Here is a 19,868-nt window from a genome sequence, read left to right on the forward strand (position 1 = left end):
CGATGGAGGTGAAACGAGTCTCCTGCTAATGGGTGGTTGTGCTGTGGATGTTGGGAGTTGCCCGCTTTCAGTAACGTTTTCTCACCGCTGCTAGGCAAGCGGTTTGGGGTTTTCTTTACAAGAAGAATAACACCAAAGCGCCCACGCAGAAAGGCGCTTGTGAAAGCCCTGCCGTCACGGGCGCTCCCTTGGCAGCGCAGGGCACAGCTCTGCCCGCCGGCGGGGAGGCAGGGATGGGTGGAACCCCCTTCCTGCACTGTCGCTGTTAGGGAGTAGATAGGCAAGTGCCCAACCCGTGTGGCACTGAAAAAGGGACATGTCACCAAGGGCTGGCAGCCATAGGAGCCACCTCCAAACGAGAAGGGCCCCTGCAGTTTGCCCCAGAAGGAAACGATTCCTGGAGCTGAGCAGAGACTCTCCTCTGCCCTCCCGAGCTGTTGCCCTGCGCCTTATTCACACATAAGAATGCACACAACCCTGCAGTCCTCCTGTGACCTCTCCTATGCATGTGCAGATTTTCTCTTCCCACCCTCTTTGCTCTGTTTTCTTTGAGAGCTACTCAGTGTTCTGCGGTGTTTTTTCTCCATGGAAATCTTTTTGGAGAGACAGGGCAGAATGAACTTTGGCACATGTTCAAGAGTAATAAAGATAAGAATTAGCAGGAACTCAATGTAAATGAGACAAGATAAAAAGCTATTGAATGTAGTTCAGCAGCATGCCGAAGCAGATCAAGATGTTATTTACAATGTAATTCTGTTTTCCTTTCAGCAATGAGGAACAATAACGGCTGCTCCATTTTGTTTTATTCTGATGCACCAAGACCCCAGAACACTGATAGAAAATGAAATAATTAGGACCAAAATACATGATGTTTTAGGCCAGACTGCTGGGCTGTTGGCTTCATCTCGGGGTTTGTTTAGACGTGGCAGCAGGCATTGGCTTTGAAACAAGCATAATTTTTCATGAAAACAGAAGTTGTATTTTCTGACTGTCAGGATGATGAAACAGTTTCATCCTCCACGTGCATTTTGTCGTTACTGAACCCAGAGATGCAGACTCTGAACATGCACAAGGGAGAGCAATATATCAAGGTATTCCCCAGGTTGTATGTTGAGATGAAGAAGTAGGACGAGTAGCGTGGCGGCACCACCAATGCAGGGAGCGTCGGCAGTGTGCTCGGAGCGGAGCCGCGGACTCTGAACACGCTGTGTGGGGTCAGTCGCTCTGCGCCGCAGGGGATGGCGGCAGCTCGGGGGACTGAGCATCATCTCAGCCCTACGCTGTGGATTCAGCAACGTGCACCGGCACAGGATGGAACTAAACAAAGGTGATGTTCAAATAAAAGAATGATCACAAGAAACTGCATGGAGACAAACTGATAGGTGTGCATGCAAGAGAAGAGCGGGTAGAAGCCTGTGGTTTGCAAAGGATTTATAAATAGTGGAGCAGGGGCCAAGCGAGTAAACAGTAACATCTCAATATTGGCCTTTTGCCATGCTGGGCCCTTCTGCCTCTTCCATCTTCCTGCAGCACGAGCTCTTAGACCACAGGGACAGCAGTTACTGCGGATGCCCAGTCTGCAGCTCTCCCTCGCAGTCTGTTCCTGCTCAGTTCCAGAATGCTGTGGGTTATTCTGTGACACGTGAATCTGTGTGGCGCTGCATTTTCTGGTTCCTTTGGATCAGACAGCGAGGAGAGCTGAGGGTGCTGCTTCTGCGTGTCGTCTTCTGCCTCGTCTTGCTGAGATGCTTGGGCAGAGACAGGCTGGTCTTGTTGCTGGATCCAGGACGGAGCAGTGCTGCTAACGAGGACGGAAGTGTTACCTGCAGAGCCAAAGGTGTTTGAATGGCCTTGGTGCTGCCTTTCCCTTCTGGCAACCAAGCAAGATCTTTCTTCTCTAAAGACAAGACTTGTGTCAAGTCCTGTCATCTAATACCCCAAGCTCTGTATCAGTAAGCACATTTCATGGAGATACAGAGTTGTCCGAGTGTAGTCCGTGCGTGCAGCTGTGGCAAATCCCGGCTGTTGTGGGGCCGTGTCCCATTTCAAGTAGGGAAAGGACTGTCTGTCTCTGTCTCTTGCATCAGGCCTGGCTCTTTGTTTATATTTGCATGAGTATTTGCTTTTCTCTGGACTATGAATGTGGTTTGTACAGCTGAGGGTTTGGGGAAATGAGGAGGGTGGGAAGTGAAATGCAAGCTGGATCCGTTTGAGCCGCTCTGCCGGCGGGTTGCTTTCTGTTTGTTTGGGGCTGTTTTAAGTGGATTTGCTAAGCATGTTTCCCTTCTGATTTGCATGGCTAATGTGGTTGTCCTGCTTTTCACGTAGCAATTCCTATTTTTCCTTTATGGCCGCCTGCAACGTGACACTAAGTAATGACGTAGCAAAACTGCAGTACAAGGTGCTAAAGGAGCACAGGCTATGAAAGAGCCAAGGCGTGGCATCACATTCAGTGCTTTTGGATGCCGTCACTGGGCCTCTCTTGCCGTCTTCGCTCAGTGTCACGCCAACATTGCTGCATTTATCCCGGGAGGGAGATCATCCCCACGTAAAGTCGGCAGCACACAGCGAGCGGGTGACTTGCTGAAGGCCTGGCAGGAAGTCAGTTGCTGGGAAAATATGACCCAATTTAGATCCCTAACGAGATCATCCGTTCCTCTCCCTGCTGCAGTTTCCCTCTCACATAATGAAGCTGTCAGCCTCACTGAGGTGCGAGGAGGTGTCAGAAGTTGCTGCTGCTCAAGGGTATGGCATACGAAAAGCTGCACGGGCTGCGGCTGACCGTGACCAGCTCCTGAGAAGGTGATCAGATATCAGGCCGTTACCGAGCACAGCGTGTGGCAGCTTTATCTGGCAGATGCTCTGATGTCAGCTTGCTGGGGCCAGGGCCTGAACAGAAACATCTGCTGGAGAGCCCAGCCACACCAGCTTGCAGAGAAGGAAGGGCTGGGAGGAGCCCGTTTGTAACAAATACAGGAAATGAGTTCAGCGTAAACCACAAGTTCTCTATTGTCTTAGCTTCGTCTGATTTACAACACTGGAGGTAAGGAAGCTGAACAAATGCCAGTGGGTTTGCAAGATGAAGTTAGAATTTGAAGTTCAAATCCTAACACTTGCAATGAAAAGTTAAGCTCCATGAAGAAGATGCTCTGAGCATGGAAAGGAGGTGTGGGTATGTGGGTGCTGCTCACTTCTGTGAAGGACAATTGTTCATGGAGCAAAAATGAGGCATTTTGGAAGTTTCTGAACTATTAGAAAATAGGCAAATCTTCTGGGTGGCTGACTGGCTTCCCTCTTCTTTCCCTCCAAATGCTCTTGGATTATGCAGGTTTCGAAGTTACTGCTGTGGAGAGCTGCTCTTGTCAAGTGAAAGGCAGCAGTCAGGTGATCCTGAGCTATAATCCAGCCCAGCCTGGTTTTCCTAGAGATGCCTGTTTGCTACAGATGTGTCAAAGCTGCAAATGCTCCAGAAATTTGGAAAAATGCAGTGGAAAAAGTCTGCAGAGTGCCTTCTAAAATACATACGCAGCTCTGTATGTGACATGAGCAGATGTGTAAGAATGCCTGGGGCTGAGCTGCTTTGGAGTTCCCACTATTGTGGTCCAAACATAAAGAGAAAATTCCAGGGCAGAGATGAATTTGTTTCCATGTGGCTCACACCAGGATGCAAACAGATGGTTGCATATAGGGGGTTTTGGTTGGTTTGGGCTAAACTGAGGTCTATGGAAGTCTAAGGTCAGGGGCTTTGTTTGCTTCAGCTAGCACAGATTCAGACATTCTCCAGTTAGTAGCAGCTTAACAAGTCACCAAACACGAGCTGCACAACTTTGTACGTTCTTTAAGTTTATAGCAAACAGAGAGTCATTTAGCCAAAACTTCTTTGGCTGAAGTTAACGTGATATCTACCGTGTTAAGGTGTTACTGGTGTTGTACCTTGTTGAAACGCGGTAACTCGGCCGTGTGTCCAACTGTAGGTTTGTGCATCCAGCGAGAGCTCCGATTCTGGCTCTGAGATTCCACTGGGAGTCTGACCTGCTCTGCCAACAATCCCAGAGGAGGAACTTTGCCCTTAGTTTCTGGAGGAGCAGGTGCTCTCGCAGCCTCCCTGTTTGCTTTGATACGGATTTATCCTGCGCTTTAGATAATGAATTGCTGTGCTTTATTCCAGGATGTGGGAATATTATCCTTTCATTTGAAGTAGCAACTGTCAGTACAACTACAGGTTACCTTGGCTTAGTGAAGCCTTATGTAGGAATGCAGAAAATGCTAAATAATTTAATGGGATTCTATAAATACTTTCATATGGTGATGAAATCCAAGTATGACTAATCGGATGAGCCTTACACTTAACAAAACCAATCTCTGGTGAGCCATCGCTGTAGGATACTGCAAGTGCGATGGAAAAATCCACTTCTAGCAACTGACAGCTAGCAGAAAATGTGACTGGAGGGAGAGAGCCCATCCTTCCAGTCAGCAGGTCTAAAGCTGGTAGACCTTCTGCGTCCTGAGCAATGTCTTTCTGGTGGTGGAGGAGGTTACAGCAGAAGGCATCACACTAATGTGAAAGACTTTCTTGGTATATGTTGTGACAAATGCAATAAGCTTGTTATGCAGCTCTGGTGTGAGCAGGCTGAATACTCACCTCCTTGTCTGCAGGCTCAGGCTGAAGTTTCAGAAGGATTGTCTCTAAGATCAGCCCAAAGACCAAAATGGCATGTTTGGGCTGCGACGTTAGCCACCAGGCTTTTGTCTGTGGAAGATCCGGGTCATGTAGGCTCCAGAACAACAATGACAAATAAGGAAAGCCAAGGAAAGGAAGATCACATTAAACAATTTTGCAGCTCTTGCAAAGCTTGCTGTGAATTTGGGTCAATGTTTGGATTGGGTGCTGTCCTTTTTAGGTGTGGTTTGCCTCATTCTTCCTTCATCCCTGTCTGTTCTGTTTCCTTCGCAGTGCCAGAAGCTCCGGGAGGTTTTTAACTTGGATTACCCTCACAGCACCTTCCTGCTTAAGACTCTGACTGTTGTGTCTGGCCCTGACATGGTGGACCTCACTTTCCATAACTTTGTGTCCTACAAGGAGAATGTTGGCAAGGTATTGGGTGCTGAGGGCGAGGAGGCACTGGGAAACAGTAAGGATTGGGGTGCTAACGGGGAGCAGGAAAGAAGAGGGGAAGGCAGGGAACACAGGATGTTCTGTGTACTCTGTGCAGTTCCATAACGCCCAACCGCCTCTGCCTTGTGTGTTTGTTCCCAGAGCTGGGCTGAGGATATTATGGCCATCGTTCGGAATCCCCTCACGTACAACGCTTCTCGGTACACCTTCCTAGAGAAAATGTAAGTGATTTCTGACAGACTTTGTTCCCCGAAACATTCACATCCTGCCCTTTCTATCTGTACTAGAAAGAGAAGGCATCTTGGCATCCTGGTCCTTTGGCAGCCTCCGAAACAAGTGCTGGGTCAGCTCCTGGGCAGGGCTTGGCGGTTGGGCCATATGCTGCACGACGACTGAGTGGCACAGCAGTGCTTGAGCCGTCAAACGCACCTGTGCTATTAAACTGCAATTCTGAGCCTCAAGTGTGTCCCACAGCACTCACCCCTACAAAGTGCTGCCTCTTTTTCTTGGCTCTGTAATACTGTTTGGTTGGCAGCAGCCTGGGATCACTGAGGAATGCTAAATAATAGGGGATATCGTTCTCTTACGTATGTATCATGTTTCGGAGGAATCTTTCTGGTATCTAAGATCTTGTAATTTACCTGTTTCTCCTTCCCAAGGAACAGGAACAGGTTCCATCTGAGGTTAAGCTGATGGTCTGTATGACCCTGACTTTCAGTTAACTGTTAGATTGTTTTCCCAGTTGCCTGTTTTTTCTTTCCCCTTACTTCACAGGACCTCAGAGTGTACAAGTACATTTTCATAATCTTTTTTTGACAGCCTGGTGAAGCTCAAGATGCAGCTTAATGCAGAGGGAAAGATCCCCGTCAGGAAGTGAGTATGGTGTTTAGTTTTGTCGTGTGCTCAGTCAGAGGAAAGGCAGAGCAGCTGCCAAGAGCTTGGCTGCCCAGTGGCTCCAGCCGCCTGCTCCTTGTGCAGCCGAGGCAGAGATCATTCTCTCGGGATTCAGGCTGCACCTGCGTTCCTCCCAAGGAAGGGCCTGGACATAATTTGAGTCTGGCCTTCATCTACAGCAAGAAATTGCCTTCAACAGCCATGGATTTCGCTTCCTGGCTGTTGCCAAGAAATGATCAACAAAACCAAGCAACTTTGCTAAAATTCCGATCACAGATTGTTTTCAAACCTGAATTGAAAGGTGGGTGTAGGACTTATTTTACCTTTCATATATGGAGTTTTGTGTTTGGAGAACTTTTTGCTTGACTCTCCGGCCAGCCTGAAGCAGGGTTCATTGCTTTTGCTCGTTCCCCGCGGGTGTAACCCCGCTGCCCTCAGTGTTTGCGCTGGATGTGCGTGAGAGGGAAACAGGCTCTGTGGCCAGGCCTCTGGGCCAGTGCGTACACAACAGGGGAGATGTGCCCTTCGCTGTCCCCAGGACTGCTGCCTGAATAAGCCAAGGCTACTTTGCCAAAGCATAAACCGGCCTATTACTTCTCCCCTGCACTGCATGGCATGAATCTAGAATTGATTTTGTGTCAGTCAGTGTCTTCCCTAGTAAAATCACTCCGTGGCTGATCCTATGGCTCCTCCGTCCCGATTCAGCTCGTAGAATGACAAAAGGCTGCACTGCCGTGTTGAATTCCCTTTCCGGTGCCTAAATTATCTTTTGTTTTAAGAATAAGGACCTACAGGTAGTGCACCTGTGGGTGTTCACTGGGAAGGTTTGAACCGCTCTGCCTCTAGGTTTATGCTGTGTTTATAGCATCTCAAGAGGCGAGCGCTAATCACCTGTAATAAATACGCTGCCTGCTGCGTGGTATATTGCATAACAATTCTAGATTAAGTCTGTGCTGACTAAATGCGCTCCTGGATGGTTGATCATTGTTCAACAATAAACATCTTTTGTTATTTGTTTTCTGAACCACCAACCAGCAGAATTTCATTCTGCCAGAAACCAGTGTAATTCATCGAAGGGCTTTTAAAAATGTATAGGTCTGTAATGAATAACTCACACTAGGGAAGCGTACTTTGAATTGATCTTTAAAATGCAAGCAAGGTAGCATTACTACAGAGAGAAAACAGCTTGTTCTTCTGAAATAAGCTAGAAAAAATATCTAGTACAGGCTGTAACTCTCTCTAATGCCCTGGTCTGGCTTTCTTGCAGAGTGGTAAAAGTGCTTTATTGTGTAAAACATTAGACCATTAAGTGGCCCAGATTAAGAGCCAGGTTTATAAAAATATTCAGTATCTCCAGGTATATGTAAGGCTTTCAAAACTCTGTGTCTGAATTCTGAAAATTCCACTGAGCACCTGCCTTTCTCTTCAGTCATTTCAGTCCCTTTTGAATCAGAACAAGGGTGCTGCAGTTTTTGCCTTGCAAAGGGCACTTGGGAACCAGTATGCACCGAGTTTGCATACGGCTGCTGCAGCTCCCGCTGGCCGCTTTCCCACCTGTCAACACATTTGGCTCTTTGTGTTCCCCGTTTTTGGCTGTGAGCACCTGAGATGCCAGGAGGTTAATAGAGCTGACTTGTAAATCTATCCGCAGAGCAGAGCTCCTGCCTGCTGGCTGGGATATTCTGAAAGCTGGGGAGACTTGACTTATCGTTACTATTCCATAGTACAGCCAAGAGGTTGCTTTAAGCAGCCACCCAAGGCCAGGCTTTCCAGTTTCACTCCTCTTACATTAGGGTGATTTCTTTTTTCTGTGTCTGGTCAGTATTTTTCAGATGTTTCCTGCAGACAGGAAGAGGGTGGAAGCAGCATTAAGCGCTTGTCATCTTCCAAAGGGCAAGGTAAGGGTTTTGCTAGGTAGCCAAAGGTCTCACTAGTTTGACAATAATCTTTTTACCTACCCTGGCTGTGATGGCCTTGGCTGTGAAAAAAACCATCAGCCCAGAGTCTCTCAGTTGCTGTGAAACCTTTTCCTTACCACTAGCTGCTATACCTTAACCGTAAGGCCGCTAAGATCAGTCCTCACTGCTTGTATTGCAGAAATGCTCGCGGCTCCAGCCCTTGCACTCCACGGCACAAGAAGCAGCAGGTTCCCTTCCACCTGCTTCACTGTCTGCTCCTTGAAGCAGCAGATGTGACGGTTAATGTTGGCACTTCTGCCGACCCGCTGAGCACGGCTCAGGCCTCTGACAGCTCCTGCCACTGCACCACGCTTCAGCTTTATACCATCGCACAAGAGGCACCAAGGGGCAGTTTAAATAACTGTCCGTCCTGAAACAGGGCATTGTGCCTCTCCACTCCCTCTGCTCCTTCCTGAACACCTTGCCAGATGTTCCAGTCGCTTACATTGTCACAAAGAAGTGCTGAGCTGTGGGTGTTGATGGAGAGGCGGAAGCTGTAGTGGGTTTGTGATCCTGTCATGTCTTTATTTCATTCCCAGAATGATGCCATCAACCCAGAGGACTTCCCCGAGACAGTGTATAAAACTTTCCTCATGAATCTGTGTCCACGGCCTGAGATTGATGAGATATTTACCTCACAGTAAGTTTCCTTCAAGCCACAGCAGAGAACTTGATCTCTTGTGGCGAAAAAGAGTGGCGAGGGGATTTTACACTATGTGGTTTATCTGGTCTTAGGCCTTAGAAGAACAGGAAACCAGGTCACAAAGCAGTGCCGGTGCACCGAACGCTGTCACTCGCTGCCTGAATAAAAAGGAATAAAAAGGATGAGACCTCACTGTGCTGCAGGGACTCTTTACTGTCCCCATCCAGAGGGCTGAGTCCAGGTCAGCACTGGATCATGCCAGTGGGATGCTGCTTGTGGCAAACGAGGCCATGTACAGTGTGTGAACCATGGATCCTCACACGTAGTCAGTGACCTTTCTTTCACATGTAGATAAATCTGTGACTTCTGAATTGGGCTTGATTTCACAGGGCAAGCGATTCAGTGTGGTCTGAAATCCAGTTCTGGGTAACGCACAGGCCTTACCCCTGTTCCTCTGTCATTCTCTCACCTCAGCCATTTAAAAGCAAAGCCCTACATGACCAAGGAGCACTTGGCAAAGTTTATCAACAAGAAGCAGCGGGACTCTCGCCTCAATGACATCCTTTTCCCGCCAGCCAAACCTGAGCAGGTGCAGAGCCTGATAGAGAAGTATGAGCCCAGCGGGATCAACATCCAGAGGGGTGAGTCTTGTTGAGCCCAAGGTCTTGCTATAGCTAGCATGGAAATAGCAGAGATTCTTGCACCTTCTGGAGCAATTGGCCCAGATCTCCCAAGTCGCTGTGTTTCAGTGCACCAGCAAAGATGTGCCAGAACCATTTTGTTTCCAAACTGTTACGTTAACAGCTTTGTTTTCCGTGTAGGGCAGTTGTCTCCGGAGGGGATGGTCTGGTTTCTCTGTGGCCCTGAGAACAATGTCATAGCACTGGACAAATTGATGCTGTACCAGGACATGACCCAGCCACTCTCACACTACTTCATCAATTCATCACACAACACATATTTAACAGGTAGGGGCAGTTCCAACACGTGTGTACCACCACCCGGGGCGTGAATGAACCTACAGTCGGGCAGGTGCATCTGCCCTGAAGTTTGGAGGGCCGAGGGCTGCACTCACCTCGAGGAGCTTGGCACTTAAATGCTGTGTAGGAAGAAGAAATGTGACCCTGTAACCAAAAACGTCTTGTCAGTCTGCCACGTTCACCTGCTCAAGGGTGGCAGAGAGTTCTGTGGCTCCTGTCCTGTGTGAAGAGCTGATGTTGAGCCTCCCTCTGTTTGCTGTTCTGCAGCTGGTCAGTTCTCCGGTATCTCCTCTCCCGAAATGTATCGGCAGACGCTGCTGGCTGGCTGCCGCTGCGTGGAGCTGGACTGCTGGAAGGGCCGTCCCCCGGATGAGGAGCCCATCATCACTCACGGGTTCACCATGACAACTGAGATCCTCTTCAAGGTACAAAAAGGAGGAGTTTTCTCCAAACTTGTTTTCCCCTGCTCGGTTTTAGACTGGTTTCTGTTTGAGGAGCCTGGCTGAGGGCAAAGGTGTTTGAGCAGAAAAGATTGATGGTGAGATGACAAGGGAATGAATGTGTAGATGGTATGAAAGATGAACAAATCTGCAATAGGTTGGCGTTTGTGTACATTTTTGGAGTGGGAGGTCGAGAAGGGAGGTGGTTAGCTGGAGGAAGATGACTGAATGAGGGAAATGTGGACAGTCAGGTAGAGCTGATGGAGAGATGATAGAGTAGATGTGCCTGCATACACAGGGCTGTGCAGCAGATGGATATAGGGGCAGAAAGGTGCACAAGGATGGTGGATTTATGGGTGGATGCAGCTCGGAAAAAGAAATAAGATGGCTTTTGGAAAACCAGTGGCTAACGTGAGTTTATGTTCTAAGTGGCCTGCAGCAGGTTTCCGTGGCTCACAGCCTCACGCGGTGTAGCTTTGGAGGAGCAGGTTTCAGTTACTGTGTGATTACACGAGTGTGTGGAATGTGTTCCGTGGAGCAGTTGCCCTCTGGCTCGCTGGGCAGACAGCGGCCCCGGGGACTCAGCTCCCAGGCGTCAGCAGCACAGTGCGGAGCCTGCGTCTCCCTTGGAAATGTAGGGCACGTAACCACAGAAGTTACAAACAGTTTGCAGGTTACAAATCAGTGCATCACACTTATATTTTTCTGCACTCTCTAACACAGCTGCTGCCAGCGGGCAGAGGCACTTTAGATTCTATTTAAAGCTGTTTATTCTTCTTCATATCTCCCTCCCAGTTCCCACACTTCACTATTACTAAAATATTTGGAGGGGGGCGGGGAGAAGCAATCCTTAAGATGAGAGGTATTGTCATATCCGGTGTCAGTGATTTCCCAGATCCTGTAGTACCACTGCTGCTTTTGCACAGCGCTTCACTGCAGACAGGAGAAATAATGCCAGCTGTAGCTGCTCTAATTGCAGAGTTCTGCTGAAGCACGTGACTGTACCTCAAGGAAATTATAACCTGTTAACACAGCGTGTGCCCAGGTTTTAGTTTTCTGTGATGTGCAGATCTTCCCCTCCACACCTCTCCCTTTTCTACCATTGCCTGTGGCCTTTTGGTAGCTTTTTCAGCTCCTCTGAACCTTGTGTGTTTCTGTGATAGGAAGTGCAGGTGGTCTGTGCAGGAGCGGCTGTGGCAGCCTCCCTCGTGCTAAGGTCATGGCTGGACCAGGATTTGGGGGGCGCAGGGGACTGTCATGGCAAAGGAGTCAATGACGCTTGTTTACCATGTCAGTTAGCAGCACCAGAAAAGAAAATAGGGGAAATTTTGTGGCAGTTTAACAGGGGCTTGGGAAAAACGTGATTATTTTTTCTTACATCAGTAATGCTGAGAACGTTTCCATGGTATTTGTGTTTGAAATGTCAGCACTGCTGGTTACTGAACATCTTGGTTTTCTCTGTTGCTAGACAGAAGGGTTTTGTGAGCAGGTGAAATGACAGAAGATTGGACAGGTTCAGGGGCAGGTAGAAATAGGGGTCAAGCAGTTTGACCTGGTGCTGCACACCCCTTTCTCTACCAATTAAAAGTGCTCGTGGCAGTGGCTTTCCTCTCTGGCAAATGCTTTCACATTCGTTCATGTGTACACTGAACAATGTAAGTAAAATAAAACCTCATATTCTTACCTCTTCTGTTTCATTTCTTATGCAAGCTATTGAATTTAGCTGCATGTTTTATCCTCTGGAGCTGGAAATCCAGGCGGGTATGAAAAAGATGAGGCAGTTATTCCCTTCTGAGTGGGAGGAGGTTAGTTCCTTGAAAGAAGCTCCCGGCAGTGACCAGTTTGGGGTGGGTTCAGTGGGAGGTCAGCCACGTGGCTCTGTTATTAATTAATGAGCACTGACCTTTTCTCTGCCCATTGCCTCTCCTTTAGGATGCCATTGAGGCCATTGCAGAAAGTGCTTTTAAAACATCTCTCTACCCTGTCATCCTGTCCTTTGAGAACCACGTGGACTCGTGAGTATCTGGTGACTGGCAGAATCGTGTTCTCTGTTGTCCAGAGCAGAAAGGGCCACTGGGTTTTCAGTGAGTGCCTGAGCTGAAACAAAACACCGATTGAGATTTCTGAAGCAATGGGAGGTGGGTCAGAGCTGAAGTGTGAGCAACAGGCTGCGGAGTGAGAGTGACCACAGGTGTGCAGCCTTTTAGCTCAGGATAGGAGAGTATGAACAGATGGGAATAAGTCCGAGATGGGACTTAAAGATCTGCACAGCAGTCTGAGCGACGGCAAGAGGTGGGTAGAGTACAGCAATCTTGAGACAGTTGCTCTTGCCGAGCTCTGGATTTGGGCATGTGTTCTCCTGTTCACTCCTGCTTGATCTCTTTGTTCCATAGGCCCAAGCAGCAGGCGAAGATGGCCGAGTACTGCCGAACCATTTTTGGAGATATGCTGCTGACAGAGCCGCTGGAAAAATTCCCGGTAAGCGGAAGTTGGGGCAGGAGGCTAGTGGAGAGCTCTTGATGGAAAAACAGTCACTCTGGTGCTAGGAGATGGCACAGCAGTTACAAGGACAGTGAAAAAGAAAACTGTTCATAGTGGTGAGCAACATAGCAAATGGATGGAAGACCTCTCAGTCACAGAGGTTTTCCTGAGCCCTTGCCTGACTCTGCTTTTATTTAATGCTGTGTGACTTGGGTGACTTTGGAAGCTGAGCTCTGGGTAACAAAAGCATACCAGTTGTACCAAGATGGGCCAGTGTATTTTTGTACACAGTACTGTTTCAGAGCTGTCTGCCAGCTCTTGATTTGGAAAGAAACAGGAACAAGAGCTTAGCAGCGCTTCAGGCTCTTCCTAGCAATGCTTCTCCGTTCCTGCTACCAGGCTGGGGATAGTCCCTCCCTTCCAGGCAGAGGGCGGCAGGTCGGTGTCGTGCATTGCGTGGTGCTCAGAGGAGCTCAGTAAAGCTCCCCATCCACTTCACCTTCGTCAGCAGCTTCCTTGTGCAAGCCTGTGTTTCTGTGGACACAGGGACAGCTTTGGTGATCCCCAGGCACACTGCTGCTCCCGCCGCCTTCTGAGCAGATGCTGATTGACAACTAACAGGAAGTGTCTGTGTTCCACAAAGCGTGAGGCAGTTCCTTGGGATCAGTGGTGGAACGGGGAGCTGAGACACCCAGCCCAAGCGTCTGTTTTCAAGCACCGAGATCACAAGAAGAGCTGAAAGGAAGCAGGGAGCAAATCAGCAGTTGCCCACTGTCCAGACCCTTGTCCAGGCAACAGGGAGAAACAGGAGGGGGTGTGTTATGAACAGGCCTGTTGCTATCTGTACAGGGAGCGTAGGTCGAGAAGCAGGGGCTGAGTCACACATCCTTGTCTTGAGCCACCTACTGGGATCTTTTTTTTTTTTCAAATCTGCTGCAGGCAAAGTGTTTAAATGTGGCCTGAGTGCTGATCTGGGACTGAGGCTCTGGGATAATGAGGGAGTAGGCGGAATGTGAAAGCCAGGGGCGTGTGGATGGCTTCGGGACATGGAGATGTTTTTTTTGCTGTGCTGCAGGATGGGTGGCTGGGAACAGCGTGACCTGTGCAGGCAGCAGAGCATGGGAGGGCTGAGAGGTGCAAAATGCTGCTCTGAAACTGAAGGTGAAGTCCTAGGAAAAATGGCATGGATATAGTGGGATATGCTGGCAGATGGAGAAGTTCAAGTAGACAGTGGGTGAGAGCTGTGTCCATGTACCAGCAAAGGGCCAGAGGAACGGTGCTGGGAGGAACAGGAGAGATGAGTATTTGAATTCTGTCTTCGCAATGAAAATTCAGTATGACGTTTATTTGTTGCAGCTGAAGCCAGGAGTTCCTCTGCCAAGTCCGAAGGATCTCTTAGGGAAGATCCTGATTAAGAACAAAAAGAAGCAGTCTGTATCTGGGAAGAGGCAGAACTCTTTGAAGAAAGGGAGGAATGTTGAACCGGAAATCGTCGAGCAGCCAAGCCCTCCGGATGCTGAAGATACTGGTATGTCTGAAGGGAAATGGGACCAGTACGGCTAGATGAGCGAGTCTGGTCCACCGGAGACCTTCCAAATCACCCAATACCAGCTGGAGGCGAGCTGGTACTGGTCATTAACTCAGTTATCTCCAGAAGCAGTATGAGCTTGGAAGAGAAACTAAGTCTTCAGAATTTTTTCAAACACTTTATTCCCGCCAGAAAAGCCCATCAGCAGCTCTTTGTCTGCTCTGAGGTGTACGGCAGCATGAGCTGGTAGTTCATTGATACACACTGGCTATTGCTTTGATGGAAGGGTGGGGAACTTTTCCTGCTTGTAGCTCTCTGATAACCACAAATGTACGATGGCCTTGTTCGTCGCCACAAGGTTCTTGGAGGTTTGTAGAACCTTCAGCCCCTCTCTCCTCCCCTCCTCCAGTCTCAAGGCTGTCACCTCTTGGGCTCAGGGAAGAACAGGGAATTTTCAGCCCCTATCATGGTAGGAGCACATGAAGGCAGATGAAGACAAGGCGAGTGCCTCTACAGAGCACCTGGAAATGGACATTTATTCCCGCAGAAGTGTGTGAGCTTTGGGAAATCAGCACTGTGATTATCACTCTTGGGGTGTGATGGGAGCCTGTGGCCTCTTGAGTGTGCTAGTTCAAATTTGGATTTGGCTAATAAAATGGTATGATTCTGCCACTTGGTGCTCCTGCATGACTTGATGGTGAGGTTTGGCAGAGCTCTTCATTGCTGACAGTCGGCAATGCCTTGTCTCGCTGTGCAGCTGACATGTGCCCCTGTGTGCTTAGTCTGGGCAGGTGATGTGGCTGAAGAGGAACCAGAGGAAGAGGATGAACTTGTGGGAAACCTGGACGAAGAGGAGCTTAAGAAGATGCAGTCAGATGAGGTGCTGTCGCTGTTGTTTCTGTTCCTTTTCTGGGTTTTGTTTTGTTTTCTTCTGACCTCTCATTTCCTCTGGGGCCTCACCATATTGAATAGAGATGAACCCAAAATGCCAAGGGGAATGAACGTGCTGTGACCAGTCGGGGACTTTCCTTCCCCCATGCAATAAAACTTTTGCAGGAGAAACTGAATAAGAGAAATTATGCAGCAAGCTTAGAGAGTATGGCAGAAGGGTTATTATTGCTGACTCTGCCTTTGATATTCTGCATGATAACTCTGTGCCTTCAGGGGGTTTGGAGAGGCTCAGCCTCAGTCTGATAAAAGTTGTTACTGAAACATGAAGTACTGCTGCTGAATTGGAAAGGAGGAGATCAGCATTCCCTTGAATAAATAGATCCATTTCCATCTCCTCAGTGTCACTCAGAGAGGAGGGAAAACAGTGTCCTGGGTGTGTCCCAGACTCTGTGCTTTCAGAGGTTAAGGAGGTCCTGGGCTTCTTACACACTGATCCCTCTCCGCGTGCCTCAGTTCCAGTTTTTGCCAAGCTACCTAGAAACTGTGCCCCTGGCTGCGCTGCCCACAGTGTAACCGTAGGACCAGCAAGTCCAAGAAACTGGTGTGCTCTGGCCAGGGCAGCCGCCAGAGCTCGGCCCTAGTGAAGCCGAGCTGTGTTTTGGTTTGTCTCTAGGAAAAGACTCTTCGTTTACCTTGTCTTGGGTTTTGTTTTCTGCTCAGGGCACTGCTGGTTTGGAAGTGACAGCATACGAAGAGATGTCCAGCCTGGTTAATTACATACAGCCCATCAAATTTGACTCCTTCGAAGTCTCTGCCCGTAAGTCAAACTCAGTCCTTTCAGAATCCCAAGTGTTTCCATTTGAACAGGAGTACAGTGCTTTCAGATGCTGCTGTTCTCCATTTTCTGTTGTGTTCTCTCTCTCCCACAATATGTGCGTGGTCTCAAACACTTCCCTTCTGCCTTCGTCCCTGTGGTGAGGAATTGGTAAGGAGAAGACAGGGATAAGTCAGATGCTGCTCCCAGTTGTACAAGTGAGGATGGAAAGAGACAGCCCAGAGGCCGGTGACGTCTCTGTGGCCTTGATTTGCTGCTTTGCAGGGCAGGGTTGAGCCCAGCTTTTCTTAGTGTATGTGACTGGCCTTCCTCTTCCATGATGATTGAACAGAAACACCTGAAGCACTGAAAAGGGGTGTGATTTCTTTATACACAACAGGTTCCTCTAAACAGTTCCCTCGTTTGGGTCTGACTTTGAGTGAGCTGGTTTGACTGATGAAAGAAAGAAAAGAAAAATCAAGGGGAGTGAAGAACAGGAAACTCAACAAAATAAAAAAAATCGTGCAAGATCTTTGAATCTTTGGATTCACTTGGAACTAAAACTCTAGACAGAGTTATTCTCTAAAAGTCAGTGAAATCCAGAAAGAGACGGGCCAACTTCTTGCCATTTAAACTTTGCAAGCCAGTCCTGTCTGTTGTCCATGCAGTTCCTGTCTTGTAGTGCACAACCGTTGTCTCTCAGGTAAACATAAATCACCTTTTATGGAGTATTGTTCTTCATCCCTTTTCAAGAGACCAGAGAAAGGCAAATTGTCTTGATAGAAAATGATACCTGGGAGAAAGTGGTAAACAGGCCAAGTGCTTCTTGGGTCCTTCAGTCCTCACACAAAAGAGGGGCTGGTCATGCCTTCCTTCTAAATGCTTTTTTATCTTACTCGTAGAGAAGAACCGGAGTTACGTCATCTCTTCCTTCACGGAGCTGAAGGCTTATGATCTGCTAACCAAGTTCCCTGTGCAGTTCGTAGAGTATCCTTTGGGCAAACTTTGTCCGACATAGCTGGTTGTATGGAGTTTGGGAGCTAAGCTGGAGCCTGGGTGAGGCAGAGGTGTGTAGAATCACAGAGCCATAGCCAGCTGGCTCCTGGTTTCAGGACCTGGTAAACTTTCCATCAGAGATGTGTAGTGTGGAGGTGGGCCATGGGATCTTCTGGGGGGGCTTGGGGACTCTTGACAGAGACTCTCGACAGGGTGCATCCTGCTGTAGTGAATGCAGGGCTGCCAGATGCTTGCCCTTCAGTGGAAAGGGGATGGAGAAGCAGCTTCTTGTTGCAAGGGCCTCACTTACTTCTTGTCTGGAAGGCTCTGAGCATTTGGTAGCAGAGCTTAAACAATATTCATAATCTGAATATGAGAGCTAGCCCCAGGGTACACAAAGAATGCTCCAGACTTGTTTCCGATAGAGCAACTGCAGATACAACAAGCGACAGATGAGCCGGATTTACCCCAAAGGCACCCGGATGGACTCCTCTAATTACATGCCCCAGATGTTCTGGAACGTCGGCTGTCAGATGGTGGCACTCAACTTCCAGACCATGGGTGAGTGTCACATTGTCCTCCAGCCTGCGAGCGGGTGAGGCCGTGTGCTTGTGTTCTCTGTCTCTTCTGTCACTGCCGGTTCCCTGAAGGCGATTATTCTGTGTGCCTTCTCCCAGAGCGCTGTTCTGCTTTGACTCCATCTCCCGCAGACCAAAAGCGCTTCTCTAGGCCCTGCACAGACCTCGCACGCAGTGTCCGGGGTGCGGGTCTGACACACTTGTGCATGCACACATACACGGACTTGCTGTCATCCCTGCAGCGTGATGTCAGACTAGGTCATGTGCACGGATGCATCAGAAGCTCCTGCTCCCCCTGAGTTGTGTCCTGTTTCACAAGGCAGCAGGCAGGGCTCCATCTGGTTCCGGGACTGGCTTGTCATTGCTCTTATTTTCCAGTATTTCGATCTGAACAGGGAAAAAGGACCTTCTTGCTCCATAACCAGCATGTGAAGGAAAGAAAAGCCTCCAGAGAATATTGTTCTTTTGCCCTTTTTCCTTCCTCAGAGAGGTGTCTTACGTATAGAGAGTGTAGGAGACTAGCTGTAGGGTCAGTAGGAGAGGGGAAAAAAGAAGCAACTTTAAAAGGGAATGAGAGATGAGGGTTATGAAGAGGATGGCAGACAGGTGCAGAAACCACAAGACTGTTCTCAAGAGAAGTGGCAGGGGAGCAGGTGGACTCGGAGGCCCAAAATGAAAGGGAGAAGGAGTGGAAGGATTCAGACAACTATTTACTTCACACCTCAAAATAGCGGGTACTTCTTAAAGGGGTTTTAATTTAGTTCTACCCAAGACTTATGGTGCAATCATAAGTAAACCACTTACCTTTCTTACAACAGCTGCTGTAATATTTTTCCCTGTAGGGTGCTGAGAGGCTTAATTAGTTTTTGGAATGGTTTTGTGAGCCTTTGGCTGGCAGGTTCTGTGAAAGAACAGCATCTTTCAGCTCACCCGCAGCACGCGAGCCACCCGATGAGGTCCCACGGCAACCTGTCTCATTGTGTTCCTCTGTATCGCAGACGTCCCCATGCAGCAGAACATGGCTCTCTTTGAGTTCAACGGCCAGTGTGGCTACCTGCTCAAGCATGAATTCATGCGCCGTCCAGACAAGCAGTTTGACCCCTTCTCTGTGGACCGCATTGACGTGGTGGTGGCGAGTACCCTGTCTGTCACGGCAAGTACCGCCCGTTCCTGGCACCGCGGCTAGAACTGGCATCTATGTCCCTGCTATTCATTACCCAGTAGGGTTCTTAGCAGTGAACGAACCCGGAGAGTCCTGGGGGAGAGCGTTACCATGGCAACTCCCAGGCTTTTTGCTATTTTAAATTGATCATAATCGCATGAAAATGGAAAATTAGCATCTGCCACACGGAAGAAGCCAAGGCTGTGGTGATGGGGAGGGAGGAGATTGGAGGAAGTGCTGAGGCAAGAAACCTGGCTGAAGGTAAAAGGAAAGTTTATTGTGGATTGGAAGCTGCAGCAGAAAAGATGTTTGGGGTGGGAGAATGACTTTGGGGTGAAGGCCTGGGGGTTCTTCTGTTTCGTTCTTTCAGCAGTTGCTAATTATGTTTCTGCTGGTTCGTAGATACTCTCTGGTCAGTTCCTCTCAGACCGCAGTGTGAAGACATACGTGGAAGTGGAGCTGTTTGGGTTGCCAAGGGACACAAAACGCAAATACAGAACCAAACTGACCTCCACTGCCAATTCCATTAACCCTGTATGGAAGGAGGAGGCGTTTGTTTTTGAAAAGGTAATAACAGGGGAACCTTAAGGGGAACCTTAAAGATCCTGTTTGCCACAAGCACTGCCTCTTGAGAGGTCAGGACAACGAAGGGCTCCCTTCTGGAGATCTCAGTCGTGGCTGGAGACACACCAGGCACCTCAGATAATAACCAAACAGCATCCAGGACAACTCTCCATCACTGTTTCCCTGAACAGACAAGGGATAGCTGGGAACATTTCTGGAAACAACAGGGATCAAAAGTCTCCCATTTGTGATGCACTTCAGGCTGAACTGACTAATCAGCTTTGAAAACTTCAAGCACCAGGAAGCAGAAAGGAACTGAATGTCTGTGGTTAAACTCTCGATGAGAAGCAGACAAACTGGAGAAGTAATGGGAGCAGTGGGAGGTTTTCAGTTGTGCTGGAAGAGGGAAAACTGCCCTGTTTGTCCACAAGAATTCAGTGGTCACTAATCCAGCTGCAGGGTACGGGGAAGTTAAGGCAGTGACAGTGATGTTCGGCCTTTCTGCAGTGAGTTACAAAATACATGTTACACAATTCATCTCTGTCAAGCACACTGTGAAGCAGCAGATATTTTCAGCCTACTTGGGATGTGGTAGATAAATATTATCCTCATTTAAGAAGACATTTTTCAGGCTTCAGTCCTGCCAGAATAATTTTTAATTCATTTCATGGCAGAAGAAAACGGGGGAGGAGGGAGACAAGAGCCCTTGAGGCCAAGTTACCATGCTTGCTAAATCATCCTTCCAGGTTCATTCCGCACTCTGGTGAATTGCTTCACGGAAGCTGTGGTTTGGAGGGTTTGTTGCCCCATTTTTTCTTTAGGT

General features: G+C 48.6%; 1 protein-coding gene across 6 annotated transcripts in view; it reads left to right on the forward strand.

Annotated features, from left to right (window-relative positions):
- PLCB2 (phospholipase C beta 2) overlaps positions 1-19,868 on the forward strand; it is a 77,003-nt gene that overhangs the window by 21,998 nt on the left and 35,137 nt on the right. For 4 of the 6 annotated variants that reach the window (XM_071808692.1, XM_065838896.2, XM_071808693.1 and 1 more), the window contains 17 exons: positions 4,955-5,095; positions 5,258-5,337; positions 5,936-5,989; positions 7,833-7,908; positions 8,508-8,608; positions 9,086-9,252; positions 9,433-9,579; positions 9,859-10,016; positions 11,964-12,046; positions 12,425-12,509; positions 13,869-14,040; positions 14,823-14,920; positions 15,652-15,748; positions 16,648-16,732; positions 17,178-17,302; positions 18,318-18,472; positions 18,884-19,048. In XM_071808692.1, coding sequence (XP_071664793.1) covers positions 4,955-5,095; positions 5,258-5,337; positions 5,936-5,989; positions 7,833-7,908; positions 8,508-8,608; positions 9,086-9,252; positions 9,433-9,579; positions 9,859-10,016; positions 11,964-12,046; positions 12,425-12,509; positions 13,869-14,040; positions 14,823-14,920; positions 15,652-15,748; positions 16,648-16,732; positions 17,178-17,302; positions 18,318-18,472; positions 18,884-19,048 — 1,989 coding nt within the window. Of the gene's footprint in view, positions 1-768; positions 1,328-2,671; positions 3,044-4,954; positions 5,096-5,257; positions 5,338-5,935; positions 5,990-7,832; positions 7,909-8,507; positions 8,609-9,085; positions 9,253-9,432; positions 9,580-9,858; positions 10,017-11,963; positions 12,047-12,424; positions 12,510-13,868; positions 14,041-14,822; positions 14,921-15,651; positions 15,749-16,647; positions 16,733-17,177; positions 17,303-18,317; positions 18,473-18,883; positions 19,049-19,868 lie in introns of all 6 variants that reach the window. The other 2 variants (XM_071808695.1, XM_071808696.1) reach the window with 2 other exon arrangements.

The sequence above is a fragment of the Patagioenas fasciata genome, chromosome 5 (genome assembly GCF_037038585.1).
Source record: "Patagioenas fasciata isolate bPatFas1 chromosome 5, bPatFas1.hap1, whole genome shotgun sequence".
Lineage (NCBI taxonomy): Eukaryota > Metazoa > Chordata > Aves > Columbiformes > Columbidae > Patagioenas > Patagioenas fasciata.